This window comes from Misgurnus anguillicaudatus, chromosome 3 (assembly GCF_027580225.2).
Source record: "Misgurnus anguillicaudatus chromosome 3, ASM2758022v2, whole genome shotgun sequence".
NCBI lineage: Eukaryota > Metazoa > Chordata > Actinopteri > Cypriniformes > Cobitidae > Misgurnus > Misgurnus anguillicaudatus.
In genome coordinates this window covers 21,575,816-21,599,731 of record NC_073339.2, presented here as the reverse complement: position 1 = coordinate 21,599,731, position 23,916 = coordinate 21,575,816, and the positions used below count along the sequence as shown (strand labels likewise).

At 39.3% G+C, this 23,916-nt stretch overlaps 1 protein-coding gene across 1 annotated transcript in view; it reads right to left on the bottom strand.

The window, feature by feature from the left end:
• The window catches only part of znf827 (zinc finger protein 827), an 80,811-nt gene that overhangs the window by 15,209 nt on the left and 41,686 nt on the right, over nt 1-23,916 (bottom strand). The window contains exons 6-11 of the mRNA XM_073866345.1: nt 12,509-12,748; nt 11,326-11,380; nt 11,113-11,213; nt 10,944-11,009; nt 4,204-4,341; nt 308-646 (exon numbers count right to left, since the gene is read on the bottom strand). Of these exons, the coding sequence (XP_073722446.1) occupies nt 308-646; nt 4,204-4,341; nt 10,944-11,009; nt 11,113-11,213; nt 11,326-11,380; nt 12,509-12,748 (939 nt within the window). The remainder of the gene's footprint in view (nt 1-307; nt 647-4,203; nt 4,342-10,943; nt 11,010-11,112; nt 11,214-11,325; nt 11,381-12,508; nt 12,749-23,916) is intronic.

Genomic DNA, 23,916 nt, shown 5'->3' with positions numbered 1-23,916 from the left:
GCTTCAGCAGATGTACAGCGACATTTAAAAGAAAAATGCAAATGGTGTAACTTGTGCCAAGATTGTACATTTTACATGACAACAGAAAAGACCAGCTTGAACCAGCATAAATAATGCAGTTTAGCATTGAAATCTACAATTAAACTAGCATGGTAAACCAAGATAATCTTGCTGGCAAGATCCACATACACACCAGCATCTAATGTTAGACACAAGCCTTCAAGACACAGTATACACAGTAAACAGCTACAGTATTTTTCTCCTTTCAATGGGTTATTGTCCAACTGTAAGAAGTGTAAAATCTTACCTGCGTGTCCTGCACTGATGTGAGCTTTCATCTCGGCTTCGTCCACACCCACATACTCACAGGTGCTACAGCAGAGCGAGAACATCCACTGCTCTTTGTCCACATGGAGAGACATGTGACTGACAAACTGAGCGTTAAACTCCGTCTGAAAGCCACACACATGGCAGCTGTAGTAGTAAGGGCAGTTTTTCAGCTCTGGTCCTTCATGGGTAACAGCAGTAACGATGTGTTCGGCATCTGTGTTCACCAGTTTGACCGAGTGGATTGTGAGGTGCTGGTTGAGGTTGGCACGGCACTTAGCCGCGTACGGACACAAGTGACACTTGTATTTCCTCTCTTCTGCGTGAACAGACAAATAAGCATTTATGAGGCAATAAGAAACGTGATGCTTTAAACCTTAGGTCCATATGCAATCAAAATTTAAGTTTTTGGTTTTAAGTATAAGTATGTTAGCCTTAAAATGATCTATAAACTATTGTGGTTTAAAACAATTACAAAATTCACACTGAAAATATAAAAGCATTCCAAACTTAAATATTTCACATGCACAAGCCAAACTGTATGACATCATTCTACACTTCAGCTTCTCTTGAAATTTCCTGTCCAATCAAATGCTATAGAATCTGAAGCATCCCCAACATTATAAAGGACATGAGAGCACTGCCTGTAATCAGGGGACATATCATGAAAATCCAACTTTTTTCATGTTTAAGTGCTAGAAAATGTGAAAACGTACACCTAGTAAGTAATAACTTAGTTTTGGTAAACCATTCTCTGCAAGGATGTGAAAAAATAGGTAATTGAAATTTGACTCCCCTTGTGATGTCAGAAGGTGATAATACCGCCCCCTTAATCTGCACTATCCAACCACTGCACTGCCATTTTGTGCAAAGGTAGTGCATGGTATTTTGAGCTAGAACTTCACATATGTACTCTGGGGGATACCAAAGATTTATTTGACATCTAAAAAAAGTCTTGTGAAATTTAAATCTAAATCAGGAATCAATTAAATTAAATTTTTAATAAAACCATGGCACTTACAAGCTATTAAATGCAGCTTTGCAGAGCTGTGCCATAAACAAAACACTACTGGTTAGTTATGAAAGGGGATGGCTACTCAATATGTTCCACACTGACTTCCTGTTTCAGTAAAAATGACAGCCAAAACGTCAAATATTATTGCAAGTTCCAAGGCTTTTCAGCAGAACTTTAAATTCGCCCAATAATGAAATCTGTGCATCGGAGACTGACATGGAAGAGAAGATCTTGTTGAATAAGTGTTGTTATTTTTGGGGGGTTTGTTGCACATGAGGCTTGAACCACTGTAGTCACATGGACTGTGTAAATAATGTCTTTAATACCTTTCTGGGCCTTGACAATTTCAGTTGCGTGCTATCTATGATGGGGTATGGTGGTGCTTATTTTTCAACTTTTAAAAGTTCATGCTCTCACCCCACCAATATGTTTGAATAAATAAATAAAAAAATTGAGCAATTTTGTTTTCAATATTTATTAATATTTAGAGTTGCTCAAGACCTTTGAAGTTTAACACATTTACGTATTACGTGATACTTTGTGCTAGCATGTATAATTGTTTAATAATATATACTTATGGCAGCAATGGACTTATTTGACCATGCTCCATGCAATTAAAACTCGTGTTTTAGTTGTGATATGTCTTTCAAAGGAAGAAAGCTTCAATGTGAATGAAGCACAGTAGACAATATACACGGATACAATGGCTGAAGCAAGTCCGCTATATGGTTACTCGGATCAGAAGAGACTGAATTAACTGATATAAAGTTACCCTCCAAGAAGCAAATTTTATGTGTGTTGTGCGTTTTTAAATGGTACAGTTTTTGCAAAAATATGTGATTCCTGAAATAGGCTTTGAGCAACCTCTAGATATTGTAGGAAGAATTCCAAATTTTGCACAGTGTGTTTTAATTGATATCCTAACACATTTAGGGGGTGATAGTTGAACATTTAAAAAAAAAAATTGACCCATTATGTGGACCACCCTAATGATGGGGTCAGAAAGCTCTCTGATTTCATCAAAGATTAATACATAAAGTGTATTACTAAAGATGAACGATGAGGGCAACAGAATTTTAGTTCCCTAATGAACTATTCCTTTAAAAAGCATAAATTTCAACAAAACAGTACAAAAAGCAGAGAGAAATGTCTAGTTGGTCCTGTGGGACTCATGCATTGGGTGCTGTGTTTTTGAATCTTATGTGAATTTTGAATCTTTTGTATTCAGACTGACTTGATTAGCTTAACCTCTGCTGTAGAGCAACATTAACATTTACACGTCCTTCATTTCTGCTAGCAGGTGAGGAGACTTTATAATGGGAAAACAGTTTCATCAGCAGAAGTGACAGGGAGCTGCCTGGAAAATGTTACCGGGTGTGACACAATCCCTTAGTAATTGTGTGAATGAGCAATACAGATTCTATGGCTTTCAATAACACGTTGATTAGTTTAACAATAATATCATTAAACTAACAGAGATATGTAACGATATATTATGATTTATACCACGGGGCTGTTGAATGCCTTATTCTGATTAGTTGATGTCTTAAAAAACTAGCAGAACAATGTCTGTGTAACCGTGGTATAAGTGGAATAATTGCCTCTGGTCCTTTGAATTGTTCAAAATTATACCACAGAGCTGTGAATGCTTTATTCTGATTGGCTGAGAAATGTTACATGGGTGTTGATTATTTTTCTGTAAACTGCACACCTAACCTGATAAATGTCTTAAAATAGGCACCAAAGCATTGTTTTTGGTAACCGTGGTATAAGCGCAATAATTGACTCTGGTCCTTTGAATTATTTAAAAATAATGCACACCCACAGTGTAATAATACACACTTGGCTTTGTGTCTATCCGCATTACCACGTTGGGTGTGCATTATTTTCGAATAATTCAATGGGCCGTCGTCAATTATTCCTCGCTTATACCACGGGTCTGTTGAATGCTGCATTCTGATTGGCTGAGAAATGTTCTATGGTCGTTGATTATTTTTCTGTAAACCGCACACCTAACTTTTCAAATGTCTTAAAAATAGGCACCAGAGCAATGTTTGTGGTAACCATGATATTAGAGGAATAATTGACTCCGGTCCTTTGAATTATTTGAAAATAATGCACACCTGCGGTGTAACTCCGCTTCGCGTCGTGCCACATTACCACCTTGGTGTGCATTATTTTCTTATAATTCAATGGCCCGTCGTCAATTATTCCTTACATATTGTGACAATATATTATTTTGATGATCTCAAAATTATCAATTGTTATCCTCACTATAAAAAATGTCTGCTCCAAGTCTTTTAATTATTTAATAAGAATGCTGATGGCCACACATCTAGCCCCTCAAACCCAAATTCAAGCAGTCTCATAACCCACAAGACCATATTTATTTGTCTGGTGGTGATGTACTGTATTTGGCTGGCCCATTGATGGTCTTCAGGGACCAGCATGATGCGATTGTTCAAGGATCAGTCAGCGCTGGTCATAGTTGTGCTGTGCTCCAGGGGAGCTTGGTGCTCTGGGAGACTTCTTTACAGCTTAGTAATTACTTGGGCTCTTTTCCCACCAGGACTAATCAGTGGTCTAATCTCTTTAAAAGAAGGGTAATCTAGTCCAGTGAACCTTATTTACTTACCTAGGGCATTATTTGTCCTAACAACAATACAATGCTGTGGGACATGTAAGAATATAGCATGTTCCCAAACCTTGTTATTTAGTAAATTGTGCTGATTGTTGTTGGGAACTAACAGACGGCCTAAACCAGCAATAGTCTGGCAAGATCACATTGCAAAAGTGCAAATGTAGCACATGATACTAAAACGGGTCAAAAAACTGTTTGCTGTCCTGCATTTCAAGCTCACCTGTGTGTAGGGAGAGGTGTCTGGAGAGGGTCTGTTGGCGGCCAAACACTTTGCCACATATAGGGCAGGGAAAGAGCTGTTCGTTGAGTCTCCACTGGGAAAGTCCATTTCCTGGATCTCCACTCACCTTCTCTGTATCTACACAGTCAAAGTAGAATGAAAAAACTTAAAGGCGGAGTGCACAATGTTTGAAAGCCAATGTTGATATTTGAAATCACCTAAACAAACACGCCCCAACCCCAATAGAATCTGGACCTTCTTTTAAAAGACCCGCCCCACACATACGCAACCCGGCAAGGATGTCGGTTAGTAGACACGCTCCTTTACTGCTGATTGGCTATAAGTGTGTTTTGTTAGTCGTCCCGTCTCCTTTTCCAAAGCGTTTTTCAAACATTGTGCACTTGCCTTTAAATCGAAAAACCCATCAAAAGCGTGTGGGTGAGAGTTCGCAGGTTGGGCTTTATTGCAACACACTGAGCTTGTGTTTTAGTCTCTTTTTTACCATGTCTGATGCTAAATATCCACAAAGGCAATTCCTGTTCAATTAAATTTTAGTGTGAGTGGAGATAGGGTAAGGCTACCGGGTGTAATCCTAACCTTAAAGAAACTCCAGATAAGGACTGATAATGTAAATTGACTTCACACACCCTTAGATAAAGGTTGGTTAAAGTAACTGCAAAAATAGTAAGGTTAGTTTGGAAAAATAGGATAAAATTAAATGACATCACAAACACAGTATGAGGCTTTAAGAGGACAATGTGCTATACTGTGTATGTGTATGTATGTATGTATGTATACACTCACCTAAAGGATTATTAGGAACACCTTTTCAATTTCTCATTAATGCAATTATCTAATCAACCAATCACATGGCAGTTGCTTCAATGCATTTAGGGGTGTGGGCCTCGTCAAGACAATCTCCTGAACTCCAAACTGAATATCAGAATGGGAAAGAAAGGTGATTTAAGCAATTTTAAGCTTGGCATGGTTGTTGGTGCCGGTCTGAGTATTTCACAATCTGCTCAGTTACTGGGATTTTCACGCACAACCATTTCTAGGGTTTACAAAGTATGGTGTGAAAAGGGAAAAACATCCAGTATGCGGCAGTCCTGTGGGCAAAAATGCCTTGTTGATGCTAGAGGTCAGAGGAGAATGGGCCGACTGATTCAAGCTGATAGAAGAGCAACTTTGACTGAAATAACCACTCATTAAACAGGTATGCAGCAAAGCATTTGTAAAGCCAAACATCGGACCCCATCGGGTACCACTCATCTCCAATACAAACAGGAAAAAGAGGCTACAATTTGCACGAGCTGACCAAAATTGGACAGTTGAAGACTGGAAAAATGTTGCCTGGCCTGATGAGTCTCGATTTCTGTTGAGGCATTCAGATGGTAGAGTCAGAATTTGGTGGCTGCGTCCGAAAACTTAAGGCAGTGACTCGTTGCCTCACTGCCTCATGAGGAAATGACTTCGGAGGCATGAAGGCAGCTCAGAGAAAGACTTTTGTACACACTTCAAAGTCAGCATGTTTGAAATATAAACAGAGAGCGCCTTTGTGATAACTAATCACATATTTGAAAACTACAATACTAATTTCTTGCTAGAAATGCAATTAAAAGGTGTAAAAAGTGAAAATCTACTTTTATTTACACTAAATTTGTGCTCCAGTCACTACCTTGGCCGCCATTTTATTTTTTGAACTCGACCAGGCCCGACCTATCACATTCTTTTTGTACGCCCACGCATAGGTATCTCAGGAGACAGGAAGTAAACCTAACATTGAATTCGGACATGTCTTGATGTCTTCCTGCCTTGAAAAGCTGCCTCAGAAGGCAGCAATTTAGAGTTTTCGGATGCAGCCGGTGTAAACAGAATGAGAACATGGATCCATCATGCCTTGTTACCACTGTGCAGGCTGCTGGTGGTGGTGTAATGGTAAGGGATGTTTTCTTGGCACACTTTAGGCCCCTTAGTGCCAATTGGGCATCCTTTAAATGCCACGGCCTACCTGAGCATTGTTTCGAACCATGTCCATCCCTTTATGACCACCATGTACCCATCCTCTGATGGCTACTTCCAGCAGGATAATGCATCATGTCACAAAGCTCGAATCATTTCAAATTGGTTTCTTGAACATGACAATGAGTTCACTGTACTAAAATGACCCACACCGTCACCAGATCTCAACCCAATAGAGCAGTGGTTCTCAACTCCAGTCCTCGGGACCCGCTGCTCTGCACATTTTGGATGTCTCTCATATCTGACACACTCAGTTCAGTTCATGGAATCTATCCTAACAAGCTGATGATCTGAATCAGGTGTGTTAAATAAGGGAGACATGCACAATATGCAGAGCAGTGGGTCCCGAGGACTGGAGTTGAGAACCACTGCAATAGAGCATCTTTGGGATGTGGTGGAACGGGAGCTTCGTGCCCTGGATATGCATCCCACAAATCTCCATCAACTGCAAGATGCTATCCTATCAATATGGGCCAATATTTCTAAAGAATGCTTTAGCACCTTGTTGAATCAGTGCCACGTAAAATTAAGGCAGTTCTGAAGCCGTAAGGGGGTCAAGCACAGTATGGTGTTTCTAATAATCCTTTAGGTGAGTGTGTATATATATATATATATATATATATATATATATATATATATATATATATATATATATATATATATATATATATATATATATACTGTATAACACACATACACATACATACACAGAATTCTTCAGACTGCACACTGTAGACATCCATGTTCATAAAATGCACGCTACCCTGAGGCACACAATCAGGTAGATTTTACAATCGTTAAAGAAGCATACAACAATAGTCCCAGCGACAACCGAGTTTAACAGATTCAACATGGTGCTTGGGCAAGAGGTCAGTTGTATGTTCTGTCACTGTATTAGATATTATGTTGACTACTCTATACATCCAGACAAGGTGTTTTTATCTTGACATTGGATTCTGTGCTTTTTTCACCTTTCATTAGAAGAGCGAGAGAGAAAAAGAAAGAGAGTGAGAGAGCATGCCACACTAGTGGCAGAATTAACCTTCTGATGAAGGTGGTTGGCTCAGCTTCAAATTAAAATGCAGCGCCACGCCTTCTCTCACTCAAAAAGAAGAGAGAGAGATAGAGAGAGAGAGAGAGAGAGACTAACAGAGATAAATAAATGAATAGATAAATAAACTCAACAGAAATTCCGTCATCATGCAACACAGCCCCTTCAAATGGACGTCTGGTGCAATATGAACGCATGGCTATTATTCTTCTGTACCAGTAAGACAGAGGCAGTGAGGTTGCCAAATCTTAAGCAATGTTTCTCCCAAGCTCAAACAGCAAAGCAGCATGTATGTTACGTAAAAAACTCTTGCTGAGATTTTCAACTGAAGTGGCCTTTAATCATCTCAAGGCATTCAAAGATGCATGTTTAATGTTTGTAGGTCATATCAATGACTCAAGGGCTTTTTGGAGTAAGGCATGTACAACGGAATTCCGATCCACTCAATAAACATGCAAGGGGCTTCTTGTATGTGCGGTGGGTGTGTGCCTGCCCCTTTGGACTTTGCTGTTTGCTCATAAATAGGCACATTTTCCATAAATGCTGTCATAAGCAATGCAGCCTCGGGATTGATGGGGGCATTGCAAGGAAGGGGGGGGGGGGCAAGTGGTTGGGGAGACACAAATTTTTTTGGCATAGTACAGAGGATTTAATGGTGGCAATTAAAGAGCAGATGCACTGGCCTTGGATTCAGGACCTGAAGGACATTTTCATTGGGCTGCTCATATCTGCCAGGGACCAAACCCAGTACTCCAGACAGGGATATTGCCTGGATCTGCCCAGCGGGAGGGGTTTCTGGCTTGTCAGAATGCTTTCACACGACGTCATCATTTTGATGCTAAAAGTGCCCCTTTGCTCCTCACAATGATCTTGGCTGAAAGACACTTCTGAGGCAAATATACATCTAAAGGGCAATCTAATGTCAGGGTGTGGATTTCATTGTTATCATGCACAAAGATGCCAAGGCTTTTATTGGTCCTGGAGTACCCGTTAAAGCTAATGTGAGCAATCTATCCTGTGGTACGTTCTGGTATCTATCATTATATTAAAAGACATAAGGATAAGTGATATCTCACTCGCCTGCTTGATTTTATGGCTGATGTATTGCTTACACCAGACAATAAGCTGTAACAAACTGTACTATAGTTAAAAAGTAGAGAAATTACGTGTGCGGAGCAATAAACCATTAAGCCCTTTATGAATTAAATTTTTAATGTTTTTAAGTCATTTTGGTTTTCAAAAACTGACATTTGGACACCTTTTTCTGTAGTTGTGTAACATTTATTTTAGTCATTATTTTTAATTTTACAGTAAGTATTAGAAAATGATTTGAGTATTTTTTCATGTATCATCCTTTATTTACTTGTCGACAATTTACTCTAGTCGTGCATAGCCATACTGAAGGTCTGTGAACCCTGGCCGGTTTAAATGGCCAAGGACCGTCCAAGAGACCATATAACTGACACCACGCAACCGATCACATTTCTTTCGAGCACTTGTTGATATCAGACTTCATATTAAAACAGAATAATTTGACATTCTGTTTCTTAAAGCATCAACCTGATTACTAATGCCACACTATCAGCATGTATTAGCATAGCTAAACCACATAATTAAATAACTGTGCCATGTGCATGCCATCTCCCAGCCATCCCCCGCAATGACCTGCACTGCACAAGAGCTTTAATTAAAACTACAGTGGGTGTTTTGCCCTCTGCTTCAATCTATGTGTGAGTTTAGAAAAGGCAACGCACACAATCAGACCCAGGGTACCGAATCAGCCTCGTCACCCTGAGGCCCACGGTTCCACTGAGTCACAGCGCTCATATGAACCTGTGCTTCTGACTCACGTCCCACCAAGCGTCGTTATGGAGTGATGGGATGGTGACAACTCTAGTGTGACACAGAGCCTAAAGACTGCCAGGATAAAGATGGCACTCTACCACTATGCCTCAGTGGGGGAATGGATGTCTTAGCAATGCTTATGACTCTTCATCTTTTCGTTTTTAACGCCGTCTTCTTCCTTAAAGGTGCCATGGCATGAAAATCTGACTTTTTTCATGTTTAAGTGCTATGATTGGGTCCCCAGAAAATATGAAACAGATCAACCCCGTAACTTAGTTTTGGTAAACCATTCTGTAAAAGCACATGAAAAAATAGGTTGTTGAAATTTGGTTCTCCTTATGATGTCATAAGGAGCTCTTATTATAATAAAACCACCCGTTAATCTGCACTATCCAACCACAGCACTGCCATTTAGTGCAGAAAAAAGCACTGAGTTTTAATTGCAACAAACCACCATCATTGTGATCAGTGTTTGAATTTCATCAGCTCATTTGCTTTTTAAAGGACACACCCAAAACAGCAAATGTTTGCACACACCTACAAAGTGGCAATTTAAACATGCAATAATAAATTATTTATATGGTGTTTTGAGCTAAAACTTCACATATGTGCTCTGGGGACACCAAAGATTTATTTGCGTCTTAAAAAAGTCTGGTGCCATTAAGGTTTATCAATGATGGCTGAGCCATTGAAAATATATTTTTACCAATCAAACGCTGTTATTTCTACAGCACCAAAAGATATTGGAAATGTTAAGATAAAGTAAATAACGACATTTAGTAAAATTTTAATTTTTCATTAAACAAAGCTTTCATGTGGCTTTAGAGGTCTCTTTGCATGTCATTTTAATTTGATGTCTTTTTAAAGTGTAAATAAAGGCTAAAGAAGGGACCTTTAAATAGCAGTCAGTACATTTAAAAATATATATATTTTAGTGTTTCATAATAGAAAGAAATAAGTGAACTAGTTTTTCAAAAGCTTTTTTGAAATTTCCCAGGTTTGCCATACTAAGTTTAGGGTCAAAAATAAGGGTTACAGACTTCATGACCTGGCAAAAAAGCAATGATGCTTAATTGAGATACTACATCAATGCCTTGAAGTGGATAATGGTTTAATTAGTGTTATTAAAGAAAGATGAGACCAGCCTCCACAATGCTGCTTAAGTTGACTCAGGGCAGGAGGCAACGACAGAAGAGAAGTCTTACACACATACACACACTAATAGTGACACGCTGGCAATGAACTTATATACATTAAAACACGCAATTAAGCGAGAAATATAAAATTAAGACACAGAAGTACACTATGGCATTATACGGCTAAGAACAAAAGGCGATCTTAGACAGCAATGATCAAATTAGCCGTAGACACACTCATTAGACAGATTGCTGCATACAAACAAATAAACATAGATTCAGTTTATCTTTGGCATAGGTACAAAACTATTTTAAAGCAGTTTATTTTTTTCTGGCCACTGATTGGGCTGTTAAAAATAAAAAAGCTGTTTATCTTAACTAACAAGTGGGAGTTACTACCCACACCAGGTTATAAGGTGTTAGACACGTAGCAATAAAAGCAGCAATGAAAGAATGAGTGAGAGAAAGAAACTGAAAGAGAGAGAGAGAGAGCGATAAAGTGGTAGGCAAGGGTCACAGCTATTCTTATGTGATTTGTGTACGTTCACTTTGTGTCTGCGTGTGAAAACGAATGCATGTCTGAGTGCGTAGTGAATTAACTTTCATGCACCCTGGACACGAAAAACCCAATCATTTTTTCATTAACTGGTGTAGGGACTCGGGCCAGGCAAGCGCAAACTAATTACCCTTTGCCAGAGGGGCCAGTAGAGGGAGGCAGGGAGTGCCAGCTGCCCAGTCCAGCAGTCTCAACGCTGGATGGGAGAACAAGAAGTGTTTTTATAAGTGAGGCGGCTTAGATCTACATAGGTTTTTGTGTGCAAACTGTTTTGGCTGGTGCAGTGGAGGGGGTATTACCTTGCTGGGCAACCCTGCTTGAAGAGCCAGCTTCAGCTGGGGAAGAGCTCTTGGAGCGTGCGGTGAAAGGTGATTGTCGAAAGCGGTCATCTAGGAAAGGGCTAAAAACACACAGCGGCATCAGTACATTTCTGATTTGCTAAATGTGAGAAGCAAGAATGATGATGCAATAATTGAATAATAAGCACAGTAAGTGCAAAACAGTAAACCTACCTGTGTATACCGAAGGATGCATTGTCTTTGTTTTCGTTCGCTTTACTTACTTTCTCTGACAAAGAAAACACAGTTGAGTTAAACTTAATTTTTGCACAATGATTTGCAGGGCATTTTTATGCCTAATCAAGCAGTATGTATAAATATATGGTCAACATTTTGAAAAAAAAAAAATTATAAATGCTAGAAAATGTTTCTTCTTGTGGGAGATTTGCATTTCTTCAAACAGGCTAATAACAAATTAAATCAATATTTTGTGTACATTTACACATGTGGCTGTGTATTAATAGATTCATAAAAGTGTATTAAGTGGAATAACATACAGCCAGGTGGATGATATCGCAAATAAATCTCTTCAGGGTGATACAAGATCCTGATTCACCCTTTTGGGATTTATTTCTGCAATAACAGTCGGCTGGCTGTATGTTATCCACATCATTGCACTGGTTAAATTTTTCACAGCATTTTTAGCCAAACTGCATATGAAATCCACAGATCCATGTGCAAAAGAAAACACTATCTCCGGTCTGTCTGTCCCTCTTCTGGTGGTCTGGTAATGACCTTGCTCCCTGGGTGGCACTTCCTAAGCTCCCTCTCCCTGACACCCTTTCGGTCACACGGCTCAACAGAGGATGGAAGGGCTCTCTGCGTTGCCATGACAATACTGCACAGAAGCAAGAGGGAGAGAAAGAGAGAGAGAGAGAAAGAGAGAGAGAGACAAGGGAAGTGTGTGCAACCGAGTGTGCTTGAGCCAGAATATTTGAGAACAATCTGAGGGAGTCGAGGGTTGAGGGGTTATACATACACACTGTGCAGCTACACACCACTCCCATGGGGAGGGGGGTGGTGGGAGGGTGCGAATGGCGTGCGTGAAGGTTCGTAAATGTGTGCGCGTGTGGGGGGGTGGATCTTTTGTGCTTTCCGAGGTGCTAGATGGCATTTAAAGAGAGCCGTAGCTGGCAGCGAGGAGCGCTGGGGGTAGGTTTGTCTCGGCTAATCCTCAGAATGCTCTAGGAAGAAAAGCTCAATCATTTAACACCACACATATCCTTCCACTCTCTAGTGTGTCAGTGCAGCAGTCAGAGAAGATGACGGAGAAAAAAACCTGAGCATTTTTTAAATGAACAGTCTTGCTGAGGCAGAAACATATCCATCCTCCATTTCTTCTCTTGCAGAAACTTACCAGACAGTTTGAAAAGCAGCTCGGAGGCCGTTTTGACCGATATGTCCTGGGAGAAGAGGTCATTTTGGGGGCGGGGCAAAGGATCTGGGAGGTTGACCATTGGTTCCTTTTTCTCACAAGCCCCTGAAGTGCTAAAGCCCAGTAGATGAGATGAGGGTGGAGCCATTTCAAGAGGTGGATCCACTTCCATAGGCTCCGCCTTCACCATAACTTTCTGGAGGCAAGTGTCTTTGTTGTTCTCTGTAAAAGTAAATTAAAATAAATGTCAATTGAAATGCAAATGATCATCATAACTGATTTTAATTAGTGGGCTAGCATCACAATTAAAGCCCCTGCATATGAATATGAATATTTAGGGACAGCTTTACTAAATAGGGCAATTTAGCATGAGATCGCAATTTCAAAAAAGTGCCGATGGGAGTGGAAATTTCTGCAGGTGATTGAAGGCACACGTTAAAGAACACAGGAGCAAAAATTACATTTCCATAATGACCTATGCAATCTACCATGAGCAGCGCAAATTAGCATAAAGTTTAAGACATGCAATACCAGTAAACTGATGAGCGCAAATTTTGGCAAATTATGTTGCATAAAATACTAGAAAATGAAACTACTATAAATGCACATGGATCAAGGCCAGCGCCAATTTTTCCCTGCATGTCTTTAGTAAATCTTGATAGTAGTTTTTAACGGCAAAATAGGCATTTGGGCTGGTGCAAACTGTTAGTAAATCAGAATTTTTGGTGTGGGTAATATTTGAAGCAATACTGGACTCCTAAGGAGCTGTGCACACCATTCGTGAACATGCCGACAATTTTTTTTCCGTTAGTGATTGAGTTGAATTCTTTTTTGTGTGTTGATAAAACACACAACCAATAACAGAGCTTTGAGTCGCATGGCCAGAACAACATCAGCAAACATATCAAAACATTTGATGGCGCTAATGCACAGAAATTCTGCATTGAATGTGAATATAAACAGTTAATATGCTATTGGCCTTATACTCTCCACAAAGCACAAGACGGAAAATTCCACGAAATAAATGGTTGCGGTTTGATGCTTTTAAACTACGGCCATAACCTGTGATTAGTTGTTTGCATAAAATGTTCCTCAAACATATGCTTTTGCCCTTGTGCGAGACAATTTATCTCCGTCAACATTCTTTTGTCCCTTTTTTAAATCATATTTCAACTTGCCTATATTTTCTCTATCAATGTTCCTTCCCCATATTTTACATTTCACCAATGCATCAAATACATTTTCATTGAATATTAAATACGTCTGTCAAAAGAATAAAATAATACATTTCATGTTCATCATATAATTATTTTTTAAGATAAACAAAACAAAAAAGTTTGGTTAATTTATCTTGCAAAACAATGCACACAGAAATATCAACTTTAGTGAAATTTAAAGTTCTTAGTTGATCTATCACTTATGCTTCCCAGACATTTTCATGTAACCATAATACAAGTTTTACCAACAGCAGATGATGTTAAAGGTCACACCACTGACGCCACACTTTTGTTCCCTGCTCCACCTCTGCAAGCAGAGCAGGGCGCGATTAACCATGCACACGGTACGGAGCGATCACACTAGTCATATGAACCAGGTCAAACACGCTTGGGCGCGGTTCGGATAGTGTGAGTAAACCATTAGAGACCTAGTGGTGAGGCCGTTTGACCTGAGACTGTAAGAAATCAAATGGCAAAGCCCATTTAACAACCCACAACATATAGTGTTGCACGAGTATGCAGTGCAAGAAAAACATTTAGTTTTACACTTGAACTGCTTTTTTTCTGTTTTGTAACCCACAAACCCCTTGGCCAAAGCAAGAGCAGATGTCAACTGTCATGCGCAACATATTTAAATCTGAGCCTGGGTGCTTTGTGACTCACTTGAGTTTTAAACTGCTATAGAGACAAGAGCATCATTGAGATAAGGCTTTAACCAAAGTCGGTTAAAGTTGAAGCAGATGTGTATAATTTGGCTTCAAAAAACAGAAACGTTTGAAATCTGGTCAAACTGAGTCAGAATGTTTTCTTCAACCTCACCGCTCTAGGCTAAGCCAGGGCCCAAAAAAAGCCTCTCCCACCAGAAACAATTCCTGGTCCGCGTTTTAAAAAAGACAAGAAGATATGTGGTCTCAATCCATTTTTGATAATCAAACAAATGCCAAAACTGCTAAACAATTCAAATGCATCCTATAACAGGGATTAATAAAAGACCCAAAGCGTTTGTATGTTACTGCACATTTGTGGTCAAGGAACTTGTGGCAATGATGGTATAGCCGGTCGATATATTTACTAACATCTAAAGGTTTTAAGAACTTTCTATGGTTAGCTTAAAACTCAGACAATATGCTAGTGTCATGACAGGACAAACAAGACAGTCAATGAGCTCACAGGCGCCTCTACAGTTATTTTAATGAAATCCAGCTCTTGTGAACTCACTCAACCTTTCTGATACAGGAAAGTAAAGAAAGAGGTCTGTTCACATCCTTAAAAATGGTAAAAAGCAGAGCAAAAATCCTTGCTTTAATTATATATGCATCACATTTTCAATAGGGTGCGTTTTTGACTACCTAAAAAAATCTTGAAAAACTTTGTCATAGGTTTTATATAGTGCTGCGTGATATGTCCCATAGTGACATCGTCCTATCGTCAGCCTGTAAGATCACCAATACATGATAGTATGAAGAGACGAGGCAATAGTACAGTACAACTACTGATATGTAATAATTATTAAGCAATGCACTTGGGATGATTTGCCTTTAAGAAAATGAAGCATGATTAAAGTATAGTAAACCAAGTTTTATTTGTAGGAAGTAACCACAAATTTACTATTAAGAAAATAAACAGAAACAGTACATTTGTGGTTACTTACTACAAATACAACTCTATGTTCTTACCATAATAACAAGGGTATTTTAGTTGTAGTTAAACTATGGTAGTACAAATGGTTATAAATCTGCTAAAGTCATGGTTAAAAATAAATGTTTACTTTAGAACTGTAAATATGCAGAAGAGCAGTGGTACATTTTTTCCAAAATTGTGTTCTTAAAAGCAGGATAAAGATAAATGTCCATGAATAACTATAGTACAGTAATAATTGGGTGTTAATTTGGAATAAATAAAGCTAAATTTGTCATTCACATATTCTTCAAATGTGTTTTAAAATCTGATGTGGCCCTTAAGTGAAAATTGTTTGCCTACCCCTAGTCCAACAGGTAGCACAACCTGGGCAAAGCCACCCTAAAATGTTATTCCTGCCCCCACAGTTTCACTAGCACCATTAAGCTGAAGTACTGTCAATCTGATGCCTATATGCCATTGGATCAGAGGGCTATCAGTTACTGCCTGATCATTAATCAGTGCTCAACACCACCATTAGATCAAAGGGTTCAATAGTCAAATAAAAATTAGTTTAGTAAAAAGCACAAAAAATATTTCCCCCTTATAATACTACGAAAATAATGTTTTTCATAAACAATGAAAGATGTGGTACATTTAAGTTTTGAGTGTTACATGATCACATGATTTTACATGATTTGGGTTTTTTGTATGTAATATTGCATGTAAAATTGTATGATCTTGTTTGGGGGGGGGGGGGTGCTTACCAGGGGTCCAAATTGGATAGAAACCACCCTTGTCTATCTGCACAACCCTGGTTTCATGTGTCCTGATTATGGTTTGGTCAGTTTGATGTTTAAGTTTTAAGATAATCAACCTTAAAATAAATGTAAGTATAATGTATATACGGTTTCATCTGACGCACGTGCGGTGACGCGATTACCCGTCTGAGCGGAACTTTACTTCCGGTCTCTGTTTGTTTAAAGCATGACTAAACCCCTGTTCAGAGCCTGACTCCACCCACTGGCAATATTTGAAAAATGCAAGAAAAGTGGGCAGACGCCAACGGAGATAGAGGGGACGAACTCGTACCAAGGATGTGGGGAGATCGTAACAAGGGCGGGGTGAGCTTCAAATTGCTTAGGGTCATACCACTTACGTCACTCAGTACCACAACATTCTATAGGGAAATTCAACTGCAGTAGCCACCATTCAACCTGAAGAGGGCAGCACTTAGACGCTTTTACACCATATATTGTAGCATTGAAACACTTTATACCCAAATTTAAAAAATTTACTCAAATCAATGAACAGCACTAATAAAGCCCCATTCTTACAGATATTTAAAAGTATAGCGAAAGATTTTCCCGAATTTTTGAAAATAAACGCCCCTCCACTTTAAAAAAAATGCAAACGCGCAACACTCTACCTCTTCCCGAGAGGGAAGTTGCTGTCGGCATTTTTACAGTGTCTGCGCGGTTTCTGACTTATGCCAGGGCTAGCATCGCTAATCATAGCTTACATCAACTTTTACTAGCAGTGATTTTAAATGGATTTGTCCAAATAGCATCCCAAACTTTACCTGTCGAGTAGAAACTTTGCGTGGCAAGCCCAACCTGTGCTTTTAGTGAACGCCAGCATGTGAAATAGTCTCCCAAAAAGACTATTGTGTCTTGTTTCTTTCTTCAGATGCCTTTCTCTTCTTGTCATACAATTCGTAAACAGTTTGTCTCTTGCGACCCTTAGACATTTTGGAAAAACACAATGAGAATGCGAGCTTCAATGAATGGCTGAAACCTTAGCCCACCACATATACACCTGAAAGTGCGCATGCGCAGAAAGCGAACCTAGGGACGAGCATGTACGACGGCCTTACGTCAACATATCTTCAGAATGATTGACAACTGGGATGACAAATAGTCTAAATGATCCATTCGGAAAAAGAAAATCTTCCGCTATACCTTTAACTATAAAAAGTTGGTTTAGGGTTTAGTTACTCTTTAATGGTCTGACTAGTTGCTAAACTGAACAAATACCTCGTTGAAAAATAACAAATGTTTTGGTTTTAGCCGATCTGTAGTTAAGATTGCATACATTATATAGTACACATTTTACAAAGTGACATTAGCTAAGTGTAGTTTTACACATCACTCAGTCATATATTGTAAAATTGGACAGACAGAAGGCTCTTCTCCTCATCTGGCTAGCTGAGAGAAACGGCACAGTGTTCAGGTAATTTCTGATGACTGACATCATCGAATTTACCAGTATTTGGTGCTTATGTGCGAATGGTGTCTTAACAGCTAAAACACAGTCATTCTGGTAATTATGTAGAATGTAATGGGGCTACTATGTGAAAGAGGCTAATGATGTTACTGCATTTTTTGTTGAGGTTGAAGAAGCTTTACACTTAACAAAACAGTTTAAGGAGCACTGAATTAACTTAACAACTAACTAATACAAATAAATAATTTGGTAATGATAGTTTGGATGACAGCCAGATCATGATGTTATTGATATTTGAACAGTCACTCTGCTGTCGTGGCAGACAACATGTCTATTGTCATTTACCTTATTTTATTACTTTTTCTTAATATATACATTTTTATTAGCCTGTAATGGTTAATTAAATATATAGATACACAATATCAAGATTGCAAACTAAAATATAGTTTTTAAATTTCTTTAGAATTGTTTAAAATCAGGGGACAAAAAGTGTCCTAAATGAAGAATCTCTCATAGCAGTAGATGGCATATTCTTCTCAAAGGTAGGCAAGCTTGAACAGATAGCTAGGGATGGGGAGGAGGGGCATAATCATATGAATTTTGTCTGGTCAGGGACAAGAGAGTAAGAGATTGTGGGTAGACCGGGTGACCTCCTCCCCTCTCGTTATCAGAGAGGGTTACTGGGCAGTGTCTGCCGTAGTGTTGTTGTCTGGTTCTGACCTAGATTGTGTGTGAGTACAGTGTATGTTTACAGTGTCTGAGTGTGTCCACACAAAGTGTGTGTGTGTTTGGAGCAGTGGTACACCCAGGTGTCAGAAGCTGGAGGAGGCAACGGCATACGGGGACACTGACAACCACTAGCTCGCTAATCCTTTAATAAAGTACTCGGGCCATATTGAGGACCGGGGTCATTTAGGGGACATGCAGTCTCACAAATACACTGTTGCACTCTCGCCTCGAGTTCAACAATGTCACCAACTGCTTTCAAATGCATATATACATAGAAACAGTGACGTAGGTTACCGGGAGTTACTGTGAACTCATCAAAGCATGCCAAAATAGCCAGTGTTTCAGCCATATAGAAATGTCATGCAAAATAACCATATGTGTAAATAAATGTGCAATACAAAAAGGAAAGAACACGCACACACTGAAAGCACACTAGTGCAGGTTTAAACTGAGGCTAACCGTGGCAACTATCTGTCTAGCCATCTGGTCTATCAAAAAATCCTGCCTGTTAAACCTCTGAAAGTCTTAAACCAGCACAGATTTATGTCAACAAACAGTAAAGACAGCCATGCGGTTAGTAGTACATGAACCTATTTTCTTATGTGGGTTCGAATCCAGCAAGGTCCTATAGAGCTCCGCAATGCCAAATCGACTTTGTTTTAGTGCAGCGTATTAAGTAAATCAAAAATCCATTAAACACAACCTTGCTCAACAAATATTAAATATTAAAATCTTTAAGAACACTAAATTATCATAAGGTTTATCCAGTGCCTTGGTGGGCCAAAAGTAAATTGTTTATTCTTGATACAAATCATTTCAAGTTCATATCCTGTTCTAGTTCACATTAATCTATCCTTTTGTAATCAACTAAAATTGCAGTTGTATGCCAGTGTGTGTTTTACAGGGCTGAGATCTTATCTGCCTTCATTTTAGTTTGAGATTTTACATGACTTGACCTCAAAGCAGTATTTGGGCTTTTTTTTGGCAGGGCTGACTACATTACAGTAACAATGACTGTATAAACAATAGAAACTACAAAGTGATTTTATAGATGTTGCATGTACGTATTCATATGTGTGGTTTTTATTACAAATATTTTATATTATGTGGCTGCATTTAATATCTCGTATTTCCACAACAATCATCTCAAAGGCAGTATGTAAAAAGCTAGTAAAGGTTGGAAAAGACATGTGCCATAAACTTCATCATCACCCTCATTTAGACAATGGAAGCATGAATCAATCATCATTCCCAAAGCATGAATTTGGCATACTAAACAATATGACAGCCTCAGAGCATTAGTCATTTAACGCATGCAAACCCAACACGTCATGTGTCCTTTGATGCACAATACGGTAGCCTAGAATACGAATGTGGAGGTGAGACGAAGACAATTGATGTGCAGAATAATGAGGAAGAAAAAAATAATACCTAATGCCATTAAACTGATAACACCATTCACTCCCAAAAGAATTACAAGGCCACAACCAAATGTCTACTATGTAATCTGTGTGCATGAAGTCTGGTGCAAGTAAATCAGATGCATGTAGCTCATGTATTATGCTGCGTTTACACCAGCCACGGTAGAGGCGGCAAATGCGAATGATTTACATGTTAAGTCTAGTGATGTTAGGTTCTTGAACAAATCGTTCTTTTGAGCCGGTTCTCAGGAAGTAACCGGTCGAGCCGGTTCACAAATCGAACTGAATCGAACTTTGGTTTCGGGCATAGGTTCCGGGTTGATGATGCAGGACGCACAGCCGAAATAGTATGTTGGACTCAAAAAGAAACGAAAGAGCCGGTTCAACCCATAGGGTTCAACCAACTGTCGAAGTTTTCCGATGATTGCCGAGGCGAGGATAGCTGACGATTCTGACGAATAAGTTGCTGACACTGCGTGTGTATCACTGAGGATTTGATCGAGCCTGATGCGCGAAGTTTCTTGTTTTATTAGTTTCTTGATATGTTGGTTTTATAAAAAAGCTTTAGTTTTAGTATGACTTATTGTGCATGCAAACCATATTTTAGTTGTTTAAGGAAAACCAATGAGTTTAAAAGACAAGTTTATTTATTCTTTATACTTAGAATATGTAGAACACATCCACAATTATCCAAGTTGTAGGCTAGTCAAAACTGATCAGTTGTATCTGGCATTTACGATCCCCGATTGAAGCTGTGACCACAAACATTACTAACTTGTGAATGAAAGGCAATAAATCAGCTATGCCTTCACAAAAACAACTTTTTATTTGAATGTTTTAATGTGTTGACACAAATGACTTTATTTGAATGTTTCATCGATACAAGTAGTTAGAAAATAAATGCGTAGTGATGTCATTTCTTGATGACTTTTTGAACCGGTTCAATGAGGCAAACTGTTCGAAAAGAGGCCGGTTCGCGGAAATTAATCAGACTTTGCATCACTAGTTAAGTCAATGCAAAGACCAAATTAGGCGCGATAGGCGCAGCACGAATGGCGCGGCGCGAATTGAGCGTTGCCGCGGGAAACGCGCGAGTTAAAAAATCTGAACTTCGGCAATCAGGACCTTGCTGTAGTAGTGACGTGATTACAGGAAGCGGAGTCTCAGCAGAGTCGCAGAAGCCCCTCCCATGATGCGGATTTCTGCATGAATGTCTCGAATGACTAGAATTTCACGAATAGCGCGTTTTTACCACGGCTGGTGTAAACGCAACATTACTGTCCAGTTGCTTGATATTAGAAATTACTGTCCAGATGCATGCTGTTTAAAAACATCCACTCAACAGCCATAATCATCAGTCATCTTTATCATTGAAAAATATTGCCAGATGAAGTCCTGTAGTCAATAATTTTATCACTTAAATATAGCATATGTAAAAGTTTTTCCTGTGACAGTAATTTCATCATGCTTTAAAATAGCTTGAATGTAACTCTACAGACTTTCCTCATTTAGTATTATGCTGATCTATGAATATGCAAATGAGTCCCCGCCACTACTTAATCACACCAGCTCGGAACATAGATATGAATATGTGAATCAGTGTTCACCTCCACTCAATCGTACCAGTTCAGACCACAGATATATGTACATAGATGCTACTTTGACTGCTAAGTCCAGTTTTTACTTGTTTGCAGAACAATTTATTTTTATTACATGTTTGTGACATAGAAAACCAAAACGATTTCAAACCGCGGTTTTAATTATTTCTTTCCAAAAGAGAAAATATTTACCAATGGTGTTGAATGATACATATTTAAATATATTTAAAACCCCACATATAAACAACAACAACAAAAAAAGCCACAGGGGGACTTTCCTAATACTACTACGTGGCTGACACCATACTAAAGGGCGATTTATAGTCGTGCGTAGGTCCTACGGCGTAGCAGCGACGGCGTAGGTTCCGCGTCGGTTTTCATTTATACTTGTGCGTCGCCGTCCGCGTCGACGTGCAAACACACGCGAAACCGCTGGTTGGCAGTAATCACGCGTGTAACCACAGTAGCAGCAGAAGTCGTCACAGAAGAAGAAGCTAAGCAAGTAAACCCACAAACGAAGAAGAAATAGCAACTTGTTGTGTATAATTTGAGAAGACCAGCAATGATGGAAGTAAATAAACAGCGACTTATGTTTCAGTTTGAGTTAAATCACTCCTCAACTTGGCTCATCTTTGTTTTCACCGTCTCAAACGGAAATACCTATGACGCAGTTTTTTTACCTGAGAGGAGGGGTTCTGGTGGACCAATCACAGCGCTTACGGTCCGCGTAGAGCCGACGCGCTGTTAGAAAATTTGTGAGGTGCGCGTCAGGCTACGCAGAGATACGCACAGGCTACGGATAGCCTACGCCGTAGCTACGCCGTAGGACCTACGCACGACTATAAATCGCCCTTAAGGGTGGAGTCTGTAGGGACATGACAGTAACATATTACATTGATATCATGATCACATTACAATAATATTGTGATTCATAACATTTACTAAATAGTTACTTAAAAACCTTAATGCATCTGCATTGCATTTCAGTGTTTTGCGCAATAAAATTCCTGGCTTGTTTGGATTTTGGTCAGATATGAATTGTTTCCCACCATTACAATGTTCCAAACAAGTTTCATAAGTAACTTCTGTATTCCTTACATTGAACATTAATATAATAAATTCACTCCGGCATTTAAATGCAGTTGTTACCCCCCAAATCCTGCAGTATGTTCATGGCCAGAGCAAGGAGATAAAAAGAAAGGGAACAGCAGTGTAAGAGGCATGTAAAAAAAGCACCAGAGGGGCAGACACATCTAAAGAAAAACTACAGGTGAAGAGGTAGAAGGAAAGAGACAGATGGAGAGATGGAAGATAGAGAACAGGGTTGTCATTCTGCACTACGTCTCTTCTGGTCCAATGGTAAGGATGACCCGCTTAGACACAGGGTGAAGAGTTCAGTCGCTTCAAAGAGGTTCGGTGCAACCGCAGCCCGCAAAGAGACAAGGGAGAGCTGATCCCAGACCAGCGGCCGAACAGCCTCTCAATAATTCAACACGTCATGATGCAACACTCACCTCAGCTCAGGCAAAAAAGCGAGAGAATCAGTGCTCCATATGCCCCTGAACAGGCTACAATAAGGACGCTGGATTTGTGTGTGATGGAGAGAATTGTCAACTGGCCATGCAGGCTTCACAGTTGTTTCATTTGATGTGGAGAAGTAACTTCACACTAGATGGTGAAGACTGTATTTCTATATGTTGTGAGGATAATGTTTCAAATGAGGGATGGGTGAGGATGGTCGCTTAGTTCAAGGAGGTCTAGAATACCTGGAGAAAGCCGTTATATTTATCTCAATAGAGTGCAACAGTAACTGCCTTTTTAAGCCGTATTGGTTTCAGAAGTCTTGTGGAGAAAACCTGCTAAACTTTTTATGCATTTTGATTGTTTATTTACACGACAACAGATTTTGCAACATCTGAAAATGGGTTTTAAAAAGAAAGTGTTTGAAAATGACATTAGGTACGTTTCCATCCACCTATTTTTATGTGCATTTTGGAGTATCGCATAAAAAAACGCTGGATGGAAACGCCAACATTCTAAAAAAATTGCATAAAAAAATGTATGCACTAAATTCAGTCAGATACATTTTTTAATCATAGATGCGAATCAAAAAGTCCTGTGGCTTTGCGCATTGGACGGCATAACTGGACTAACCAGCTTACAAAAGGTTCATCCATATCTGAATGAATGGGACTCTGGAAATACAATATAAGCACGTTAGTAAGACTTTACGGCAGATCACGTTGGCCAAAACACAAAATGAACCGCGTTTTCAAAAGATATTGCAGAGAAACACAGACATTTGCATCCAGACGAAATTAAATTTCTCAGAGGACCTCTGAGTTCGGCGAAAAACAGTAAGTAAATTGCTCTGGAATTCTTATGGAGGTCGTCAGAGAAAAACACAGACATGGCCGATTCGGACGGGATTAAATACACAGAGGACCTCTGAGAAGCACGATATTCTCAGAGGTCACCTTGTAAAACTAATCCCGTCCGAATAGGGCTTTGTTCTCTTAAAAGAACATACGACCATCAAATTACCATATTCATCAATAAATTTCAAAACAATAAATGCCATG